General features: G+C 31.3%; 1 protein-coding gene across 1 annotated transcript; it reads left to right on the forward strand.

Annotated features, from left to right (window-relative positions):
• The first annotated feature begins 8,656 nt into the window (after nucleotides 1-8,656).
• On the forward strand, nucleotides 8,657-9,961 carry LOC104906995 (hypothetical protein). The gene has a single exon (XM_010695842.4). The coding sequence runs from the start codon at nucleotides 8,867-8,869 to the stop codon at nucleotides 9,902-9,904; it is 1,038 nt and encodes a 345-aa protein (XP_010694144.2). The 5' UTR covers nucleotides 8,657-8,866; the 3' UTR covers nucleotides 9,905-9,961.
• Nucleotides 9,962-12,500: the final 2,539 nt, after the last annotated feature.

Consider the following 12,500-nt stretch of genomic DNA (forward strand, 5'->3'; position numbering starts at 1 on the left):
GTCTTAAATATAGTTTTATTAAATAATATTATTTTATTTGTTTTGTTATTTTCATGTGGATATGCATTCGAATAACATGAGTATAATCAAACACTTTATAACACATCGCACAAGATATATGAAGAATTTAGGTGAGAATCCTAATACTTATATATTAGACTATTTATATATTATTTTTCTTTGCTTTAAAAAATGATTACTAAACCGTTTATAATTTTTTTATAAGAAATATTTGATATTCCATCAATATCGTGAAATGTTAAATGTAATAATTAGTTACTATAATTTGTTTATAGTTTAATCGTAATTTAATAATTAGTTATATTGTATTTATTGGGAAGAAGATGGAATATCATATATTCATATATAAAACCTAACTATAAACGGTTAGATGAATACATACATGTATGATATGCATGTCGTTTTGAACCCCTTCCCTTCTTAACATGACGATATTGTTTTGATGCACTTGGATCATCATTTTCATTATTCATTTTGAATTGGTGATGAATTGAAATATTAAAAATGAATAATCATACTCTATCTTAACTATTATTTGAATGAATATTATAAACTATGAGAATTCATAGACATACATAATATATATTATGTAATAGGAATACATATCTATGTATAGTTGGCAAATATTTCAATCCTGATTTTAGCCTTAATTTTAGTTATCAAATATTACCTAGCTACAATTAGGTTAAATTATTATGTAATATATAATAGATTTACAACCTTAATATATTTTTTTATGTCAACATCAGAATCATAATGGATATTATAAGATAATATTACCTTAAATTTGACATTATTCCTGTTAATACACACCATTTACAATTTATTAAATAATATATACTAACTATATATTATATAATTAAGTTGAAATAAATGAAATTAGTCCTCAATTATTATATTAGTCGACTTTAAACATTATTTTATGATTAGTTCAAAGTTATATTGAAATAAGGGTGAGAGATATAACATAAAATGTAAAAACGTTTAAAATAACAAACATACTTCCGGTATAATAAATTTTGGAGACACAAATTATTAATGTATTAAATCATTATATTAGAATTACAAACATATAATTATACTTAATACATAAATGATAAAAAGAACATAAGTTCTCGATTACAATCGCAAGAATCACATACTATTCTATATATGATCATCTGAAACTTCGTAGTAGCATTCATGATCTTCAAAAAGATTTCTATCCAGCTTACATGCTTGTTCTCTATCACATAAATAAAATCCTGATTCAATAGACATCTTATTTTCTATCATACTCCCGAAAAATTAGAACGAATTTTCTTCCTACATTCTACAATCTTTTCAAATCCATTTTCATTAACGTACTTGGTATCATTTTGAAACCAAGTTCCTTGTAACTCGCTTCTTGACTACAAAATATATTCCCAACAAATAAGTTGCCACTAAATATCCTTCATTTGATGCTTTCTCAAAAATGCAATACCATCTTCTATCCTCGATTCACTAAAAAAGTATGCCTATAAAAAAACATATAGATATATGAATAAACCAATATAAAATATACTTGCAAAAAAAATCAAATAACATATATTTTATAATGTGAATGGAAGGCCTATCAATTTATAAAATTTTGAAGAAATTATTGTAAAAAAATTACCATTCCAACTCGAACAATAGCCTCAACGTTGTTGCACTCTAAACATCGTGTAAATAAGAAATCAATCTTATCAATGTAATCCCAAGATACGCTTAGCAAGCTTTCTATTGATAACTTTTGTAGAACTTTGTCATCTTCACAAATAATATTGAGTGTCTTGCAACTATATCAAAAGATGATTATATATAGACATTATTATAAATAATTTAAAAACATATGAATAATTATTGAACATGGTTCGTACCTTACTTTGCACCTAAATAAATCTCTGAAGAATTAGCTCCAACACGTGAAATAATATCAACAACAATTTCTGTGGGAAGGCGTTCTATTATACATATATTATTCAGACTTCATACTAAGAATTAGTTTATACATTTGGCTTATAAAATTTAAATCATATAAGTTGTATAAATAACTTATTTTTAAGTACAGTACATTTAGGCATCGAGAAGACATTATATATATGTTGCTTTTTACGAAATCTTAATAAACGTATATTACACGATATTTTATGCAATAAATACATTGTCATAAGATTTGATTTTGTGAATCTTGATTTTTCCTATATAAAATATATCCTAACATATGTGAAATTAAAAAAAATGTGCAATTATACTTATGTCAACTAAATATATGACTTATTCGAAATCAATTTGAAAAAGGCAATTTGTAATTGACAGATGTTTTTTTACATTTACTTACTTGTTTTGGAAAAAGAAAAAATCGGATACTAATCAAATCAAATATTAAACTATTTTAATAATTTTTACTAACTAATAAATTTAATTGAAATTAGTTATTATTGATGAGACAATATGGAGACAATGCGTAAACAATATAATAATAAACTTTATTAAAAATAAATATCTAAATATTATTATGACATAAATGATAAAAGAAGCAAAAGTTCTCGATTACATTTGCAAGCATTACATAGTATATAGGTTCATATGAAACTTCATATTGTAATTATCACCTTCCCAAAGGTTCCTTTTCACCTCACATTTTATATTGTTATAGCATACAAATAAATCCGATTGAATATAATTTTATTTTCTATCCATATTGTAGAAAAAATGATAGCGAATTTTCTTCCGACATTGGACAATCCCTTCCAATCCCATCTTAATTAGTGTATCTGGTATCATTTTAAAACCAACTTCCTTAGAATTCACATCTTCACTGCATAGATTTATTAGGCCCAGTAAATAGGTTGCAACTAAATAGCCTTCATTAGATGCTTTTTTAAAATTTGCAATACCCTCTTTAATCTTCATTTGAGTAAAATATTGTACCTGGAAGAATTAATAAAATATTAATTATCAACATAATGTATACAAATAATTTAATTGATGTATATAATTAATTTACCAAAAAACAGTTACCATTCCAACTCGTACAATAGCCTCAAGATTGTTACACTCCAAAAATCGTGTAAACAAATCATCAATCTTATCAATGTAATCCCACGATAAGTTTAGCAAGCTTTCAATAGATAGTTTTTGTAGAACTTTTTCATCGTAACAAATATCATTAAGTGTCTTGCAACTACATTTAGAAATAAAGAATAATAATTATATAGATGTTATATATATATAATTTACGAAAATCTCAATCAATTGCTAAAAATATAATGTACCTTATCTTGCACCCAAATCAGCAATAGAAATAGGTGTAAGACGTGAAATTATGTCTATAATAATTTCTTGGGGAAGACATTTTAGTAGACATTTTTTGCTAACTTACGCTTCATAATAATAATGAGTTTATTGTACACCTAAAGTAACTAATGCGTAAGGAGTAATCAGAATAAGAAGTAATATGAAGACCATCGAACTCTTTTAGGACCTGAATTAGATTACATGTCTTATTGCTAACTCATCGCGTAAGGACATGCAAACCCATACAGTATACTTATGTCATATTATGAGTAATCAGAATTAGATTGGTTCACTTATATAGATTTATTGTACACATGATATTAGATATAGATGTTAATCATTAGGGCTACTAAAGAGTATGGGTTCGCTCAGTCTTATTGCTAACTTACGCTTCATTATAGATTAAGTATCATTGTAACTTTAATTGTTTAATATAGTGCAAAAAAAGTAAATTAAAGTGCAAGGTCAGATTTACAATTTATTTTCTTTGACCATAAAATTGGGAAAAACATTTGGATTAATTTTTCAGTTATGATCATAAGCTTTCTTTTTTCACTATGAGGTTGAATTTGGATTTCTTCATTCTTTCAATTATTTTTTTCCTAATTTCGTATCTGTAAAAACAACTATTAATAAGAAAACGAAATATTAAAATTGCCTCATACACAGGGGCGGACCCATAAAGGGTCCTGGGTGGCACATACCCCCCCAAAAAAAAAAATTTAAGAAAATTATTTTCTGCTGTGAAACATAAAGATCATATTAAAAGCAAATTCGCTGCCTTTAGTTTTCATTAGAGAGTACTTGCTCTACTGGTACTTAGTGTTCGATTCTTCTTCAAAACATATGTAGCTTTCATTTTCTTCTTTTGTGTTTCTATCTACTATTTCCAACGTTTTTCTTTTTATTTGTCCTTCTATCTGTTTTCTCAATTGTCCAAGCTCACTATTTCACATGCTAACAAACCCAATTCTAACAATCTTCTAGAAGATGAAACAAATTAATTAACCACATCATTACATACAACATCAAATATATCTTTTATTCTCTCCTTTTTTCTCATGTTTGCTTTTCTACCCATTTCTTTTACATACTTAAAGTCTAAAAATTTATTTGTTCTTATGTCCAACTCCAACTCTCTAACTGTCTAACAATTGAATTTTCAATAAACAATTGTTTCATTCGCTCATAATAAAGCGACAATTTGACGAAGTGATTTTCATAGACTAAATTAACCAAGTAAAAAATATGTTTGTAAGAAAATGAGCTTTTTAATCTCTAGAACCCCTTTTATTGCAATAGATAAGTGATTAAGGGTCAAACTTGTGTGTTTAGGATCTTTAAGTTAATTTCTCCCATAAAAAAAGTTATAGAACAACATATATTATAAATATATTGATATAGTACAAAAATAGAATATGATGAAAGTATTTTTCAATACCTGACATGAACAAAAGTATAAAGTTTGCGCTATTATCTAATTTGAAACTCCTATTCTCATGTTTGTATGTGCCATGAAATTATTGGTCGATTTCTTTATATACTCATTATATATTTAAGATAGTTTGATCGGACCCCCAAACATAAAATCCTAGATCCGCCTCTGCTCATACATTGTTTGTAGTTGACGAATTATATAGTATAATATAATTATAATGTGTGCAAATATTGAATGTATGTTAGAATATATTTAGCATATATTCTATACTGTTATACATATCCTAGTTTAGCTAGTCAATATTTGCTTTCCATGATTCTTGCAAATCAGTAAGCTATTTTAGTTAGTGTTACGTTACCTTTTGTATAGCAATCTGCCAGCTAATTAGTAGCCTAACTTTAAGCTTGTATCCTGCATATATTGTATGATGATGGAATACAACACTCACGGAATTGACTTCCTTCAATGTATGATGTGTAATTGCGTTGGAACCTTAATAAAAGTGAAGAATTCGAAGTAATATGATTGTTTGAGTCTAGAATAACCTTCAAATTGCATAAAGAACAACCAAAATGTATCAAATCATTAATCGAATTTGAATATAAATATGACAAAAGAATAAAAAGAAATGAATTTATTATTATTCAAGAGGGATAAGGATTACATTTGATGAATTAACAAACAATAAAATACATAAAGAAATGATAACAAAATAAAAAACGGAATTTACAGGATGAACTAAAAAACAATTAATTAAAAAAAGTCTATTCCTATTATTCAAATACTAAAATATTATACAAATAGATCGATGATACTTTCATAAAAATACTCAAAACCTCGATTGTGATGTTTTATGATGATGATGATTATGAAACTTTCTTCCATCGCATTTGGAGAATTCATCCATTATTTTTCGAATTCGGATATATAAACGCATGTAACAATCTTCATTCAATCGAAATTAGTAAAATCGTTCCAATATTATTGAATGATTTCATTGAATGGAGCCATGTTTTCGTTTTGAGAGAGAAAGATTAAGAATGAGAAAGGCTGGTTTCAACTTTAGCGGGCCATTTTTTTTGATGGATTTTCGGTTTCTAATATGTTTGGAGGAGAACATAATATTGATGTAGAAGTAGGGGAAGAAGTTGACATCAATATGCAAATTGAAAGTCCGAAATTGAGTTGGGATGTTTGAAGAGAAAACGACACTATTTATACTAAAAAATCTTCCGTTTTTTTTTAAAAAAATTTACGTTATCTAGGTAATTATCGTTGATTGACAATCAGAATAACTATTGATTGATTCATTGGTAATATAATTTCGGATAGTATCAATTCAAATTAACTGATTGATTGACAATTACCATTAAGCGAGGGAATAATTAAGATTGATTGATAATTTAAATTACTTCCCGTATTTAGTTGATTAGTAAAATATTCGTATAAACCCAATATGGCAATTAAAAATTTCGGATATACACCAATATTAATTTGAATTTGAATTACGAAATTGTACCCATAATTAACGTCAATCAAATTAATATATGAATGGAATATCCTTGATTTCCGGAAATCTCTTATGAGATCATGATATTAATTGCCTAATTTAAAAAATGAATCAATTAATTTCCGAATTCCTTTGCATTTTTCATTAATTTTTCGGCCAAAAAACATGCATTGCCACGTGGACACTCTCATTGAGCGTTTAATTGTAAGGAGCTCTAGAATTGCTCGGTTAATGTGAGCTTTACACGTCAGCTTTTGTCTTCTGCTTTAGATAATAGTATAAATGCTTTGGACTCCGAAGTTCCCACCCCCACAATGAATTGTTAAATTGAAACCAATGACACAGATATGGATTTTCACCTTCATTACCCTTCACCTCTTTGTCCTCTACTTTCACATTCGACAATCTGGGTTTGCAAATAAGGTAATTTCATCTCCTTCTCTTCTACTCTCTGCTCATCTCCTATAGAATTAGTAGTAGTCGGTGACTTCTCCTCTTCTTCTCTCTCCTCTCTCTCCTCTCTGAAATTTTATGAACCATATGAGTACGTTTCTTTCGGTCCAAATACGCATTCAATATGTACTCAAACTCAATCTTCAATCCAACCTTCCCCGTCAGAAGCCATCGTACCCACCATCTCAAGTACGGTTTGGGTACGAATCCTCCCCGTATCTGTACCGTACCCGACTCCTACCCATACCGATTACGGGAGACGTCACTCAACTGGCGTAGCCATGCTTCATAGATTTATAGTATAACTATGACATCTAAAAGATATACCAAAATATTAAGATATACATGAGAGACAACAAAGGATAACTAAATTTAAAGATATAGAAATATAACTAAGATATTATATTACAACCTTCATAATATTTTATATGGTTTTTCCACCAACTACCTCTGAGTTTTCAAAAAAATTCACCAGGCACCCCATGTTTTCAAAATTTACAAGATATCCCTCAATTGTATGTAAATACACCCATATACCCCTAATGACTAACAGCGTTAACCGCCAATAGTCATTAACCCTAATTTTCTTTTTTAAACCTTAATTAACTCCTAACCCCAACCCCTAACCCTAACCCTAACCCTAACCCTAACCCTAACCCCTAATCCTAACCGTAAGTCTCTAACCCTAAACCCTAACTCTAACCCTAAACGCTAACCTTCCCATGACCCCCTACCCTCCCACCACCCCTACAGCCCCCCACCCAAGCAACCCCAACCCCTACCCATGCAAACCCCGTCGCGAGCCCAAAACCCCACCCCTCGTGGCGAGCCCAGAACCCTAACCCCGTTGAATTCCCCCTCCCCCACCCCTGTCGAATCCTGTCTTCTAGCTCTTCTCTTCTCCGATTTTCATGTCTTCCTAGCGTTATACCTTCCGTCCTCAAGTGCTCTATGATCTCCGCTTAAAATGAAGGTTGGAGCAGTGAGATGCGTGACCTAGACTCTATTTTGTAGTTCGATATGATGCAAGCTAGAAGAGGACGACAAGAATTCGACGAGGGTGGGGGTTGGGGAGGGGGGAATTCAACAGGGGTGGGGGAGGGGAGAGGGGGTTAGGGTTAGGTTAGAGGTTAGGGTTAGCTAGGAGTTAGGTTTTAGGATTTAGTTAGCTTAATTAGGGGTTAATTACGATTAAGACTAACGATCCTTAACGATGTTAGTCATTAAGGCTATTTGGGTGTATCTACATAAAAATGAGGGGTAATTTGTGAATTTTGAAAACATGAGGGATACTTGGTAAATTTTTTGAAAAAAAATAAAACTCGAAAGTATTTGGTCAAAAAATCGTATTATATTTTGTGGAGAATTAAATAATACTTTAAGGATATTATGGGATCTCTAAGCCTTTTCGTTAGTTCACATTTACCTATCAAGTTAATAGCCTAATCGGGGTTAATAAGAATAAATAGAAAAAATCGAGAAGCTTTTATAGGGGAAACCGGGAGCACCATTGGATAGATTAGCACTAGATCACTACTGCGGCCTCAAAGCCCCTCTCTTTTTGTATAAAAAACTAACAAGATATGTAAGGACGATAAAACATATGTTACTTGGGAGGAGAAATGCCATGTGTTTCTCAAGGTTTTTCTTTGTAAAGAACTATTATCTGGATTAATATTAATGAATGACAAAGTTGTCAGGTAATTATGTAGGAATATATAATATTTCATATTCCTGCTTGCTTATGCCCTCCCTTTTCTATTTCTAATGATCATAAAAATAGAAGCAACTTGGCAACTTGCAAATAAGGAAATTTCATAGCACTATAATATTATCCAGGTCCCCAGGACCACTGTCCACTATTGTGGAAGTGTGACTTGTACAAAGTCCAAGATTAAAAAAAATTAGTCAATTCTTGGGATGCATCACAGTCCATAATATGAACATGCTCTATTTCATTTTCAATCAAAGTGAAGAAGAAAACGGTCAAACAAATAATAAATTTACCAAACAAAAAGAAAGTGAACAAGATTAAGTAGTGGAGCATAAAGCTAGCTAGCAAGTCAGAATTCAGTAGTTCTTACCTATCTCAAAAATTTTAGTAGGACAAATTTGTACCCAAGAAAAAAAGAAAAGCAGTCATGAATTCATCAGTGAATGAAGAAAACGACCAGTTATCTGATATTAAGCATTTTGTGCTTAATATCAAGCAGTTGAAGTCCATTGTAATTCTCAAATCAGCTCTGAAACTTTTTACATGTAACACCAAATTCATATTTTCACTCATATTATCTATTCTCCCTTTTTTTATTTTCATGGTTTTCTTTGAGATTAAACTACAAAAAACATTAATTTATCTAGCATCAAACCCATTACCAAATAACCCATTTGCTGTTGAATTTGCTGCTTATCAATCTGAAGATTCTGATCAGAACAACGACATAACAGAGTTTTTATCTGATACTTTTCAACTCTCCATTTTTTACTTGTTTATTTACCCTCTTTTAGAGTTTCTTAGCATGATTTTAACCATGAAATTAGCAATAAACTTGGTTTATGTTGCAGAGAAGCAAGCAACTTTTAGTCCTCAAGAAGTGCTTGAGCAGGATATTAAACTCAAGGGTTCCTTTATGACATATCTTTATGTTCACTTGCTGTCAACAACGACTTTCTTGGGTCTTTTATGTATTGTTTCATATTATATTATCTTCTCAAGCCAGCTACATAGTTTCGATGTGCTAGAATTTTGGATGAACGTACTGTGGACTGCTGTTCATGCAGTGATATTCCTAGGTTTGCTTTACAAGTACTTAGGCTGGAGCGTGGTTTGGAACATGGGTGTGGTAATTTCTGTTAAGGAAGAAGGAACTGGGATTGCTGCGTTAGAATTAGCGAGTTATTATGGCAAGCATAGCACGAAAACTGGGTTCGAACTGATGCTCAGTTTTTTCGTGTTTGGTAATGTTACGAGGCTTGCCTGCTTGTATGCCGGATTATGTAATGGAAGTGTTGCTGGTGTTGTGATCACTTGTATTGTTGTAATGTTGGTTTCGTTAGTGAATTTGGTGAAGTGGGTTGCTTGTTTGCTGCATTTTGATTATTGTAAGCAGAAAACTATGGAAAAGAAGGTTGATGATCAGGAGTTGGGGAAACCTGTGAATGTTGCTGATATATCTTGATTGTGAGAATGGATTGACATTTTGTGGAAGCGCTAATTGAACTCTAATTTGATTGCATTGTCGTCCTTTTTGTTTTGTTTTGTTTTCTGGGTATGATTATTGCTAGATTTGGGAAAACACTTCGGGCGAGTTTACATAATACTTATTCAACGTGCGACGCAGATACCGAGCCCGATTTGCGTCACACCTTATTCAACGTGCGACACAGATACCAAGGCCACGAGGCCCACTTCCCTTTTATTTCAAAAACCCTAGCGCCTTGATTCAATTTGATAGATAATTTATTCACCCAGATTTCAACCGCGTCACTCATCTCCTCTCTCTCTCTCTCCCCCTCTCCCTCACTCAACCCTAATTCCTCTCAGCCGTTTCATCTCTCTCTCTCTCCCTCTCCCTCTCCTCTCCCTCTCCCTCTCCCTCTCCTTCTCCCTCCCCCTCCCTCTCCCTCTCCCTCTCCCTCACTCAACCCTAATTCCTCTCAGCCGTTTCATCATCATCATCCCTCTTCCTTTCCCTCTCCCTCTCCCTCTCCCTCACCGTAATAAGTCGTTTCTTCATCTCTCTGGTTTCTCTTCACCAACAACGATAACACCATTTTCTGGCGAGCGAATCTTCAGCGCCGAAGACCCGACAACACCAACAACGATGATTTTTCATCGGTTTTTTCCCCGACGAGTCCTTCGAATTCCTCGCTGCTAACATGGTATTTTTCATCGATTTATCCCCAAGTTGAAGGGTGATTTTCTCGCTACTATTTTCTCAAATTCAAGAACGAAAATTCAAGAAGAATGAGATTTGAAGAAAGAACGAAGTTCGCTCTGATTTTGGCGATTTAGGTTTTTTTTAATATAGTTAGTGCAATTTCATTCTTGTATGTTAGATCTGATTTTGTTTTTTTAGGTTCATTTTTTTAATTTCGTTTTTTGTATGTTAGATCTGAATATTTAAGTTTTTAATTTCGTTTTTAAATTTTTTAATTTTGTATAGATTATGGTTGATTGCTTTTGTTGATTTTGTTTTTCTGTTTTTATTAGTTTTGTTGAATTTCGCTTTTAGCGAAGATTCAACTATGTATTCACACTTCAGATCTTGGTGGGCTTTATTCTTTATTAGTGTTGCTTAATTTCGTTAGCGAAGGAAGTTCTCCATTGTAAAGCAACTATTTATGTACTACTGTTATGCTTTATTCTTCTGCCTTCCATTCGCGAATTTTTAGGATTAATTTTGTGTATTCCATTCTTGTAGTATATGTTTACGTGAATTGTTTTTTTTTAACAAAAATTACCCCATTTGTGTCGGATGTAAGACAAAGTGCGACGTAAATGGATCTGACTTGCTGGGTTATTGTGTTCATCTGCGTCGCATTTTGATGTTTGTGCGACGCCAATGGATGATTTCCGTTGCACCATGGGCTATATGCGACGCAAATGAGGCTTGCAAATGGGTCTAACTTGCTGGGTTGTTGTGTTCATCTGTGTCGCACCGTATACAACGTGCGATGCACATAACTTAACAATCTGCGTCGTTTCCGCATACGACGCAGATCAGTTTTAGGTCATCTACGTCGAGACCTGGATCCGACGAAAATAGGGGTCTAGGGTCCGACGCAAATCAACCTTTTCTACTAGTGTGTGTGTGTATATATATATATAGAAGTGAGTTCATATGAGAATGCATACTTACATGAGAAATGAGAATGATATAACTCTTATGAATAAATAATGTAACTCTAATGAACAAATATTGTAACTCTATCCAATCGTGTGGTTGATATTCATTCTCATTTCTCATGTAAAGAGCATTCTCATGTGATCTTGCCCCTATATATATATATATATATATATAATATATATATATTATAATATATATATTATATATATATATAATATATATATATAATATATATATATATATATATATATATGTTTAAGTTCATATGAGAACCACCCTTATGGTGAGAGCCATTAATTTTTCCTCATTTTACGAAGATTTTGATCATTTCATAATATTTTTGCTCATTTTTTGTTTCACTTATTTTATATATATATATACTCCGTCCGTTTCCTAAAAATCTTCCCTTTTTCGTTTAAGTGTGTTTCCAAACGATCTTCCCTCTTTTACTTTATTCCTTATTTGGAATTTTCTCTCCTTTTTACCCTCTCATTTCCCTATCATATGATCCACCATTCCATTATTAATTCAATTTTACTCCCTTTCTCTCTCCTACTTTAGTCCTTTTTTATTTGTTTATTTATCTTACCCTCTTTCTCTCTCCTACCTTACTAAACCCACATCCTACACAAATGGATCATCCTTGGTATCTGTTTGAACAGTAACAAGGAAGAAGATCTTTAGGAAACGGATGAGACGTATATATATATATATATATATATATATTATATATATATATATATATAATATATATATATATATATATATATATAAGTGAACTCATATGAGAATACATGCTTACATGAGAAATGATAATGAATTTTACACGCTATAACTCTTATGAATAAGTGATGTAACTCTAATGAAAAAGTGATGTAACTCCAAAAACAAAATATTTGAAAAAAAAATTCAAAAAAAAACAAAT

The sequence above is a fragment of the Beta vulgaris genome, chromosome 3 (genome assembly GCF_026745355.1).
Source record: "Beta vulgaris subsp. vulgaris cultivar EL10 chromosome 3, EL10.2, whole genome shotgun sequence".
Taxonomy (NCBI): domain Eukaryota; kingdom Viridiplantae; phylum Streptophyta; class Magnoliopsida; order Caryophyllales; family Amaranthaceae; genus Beta; species Beta vulgaris.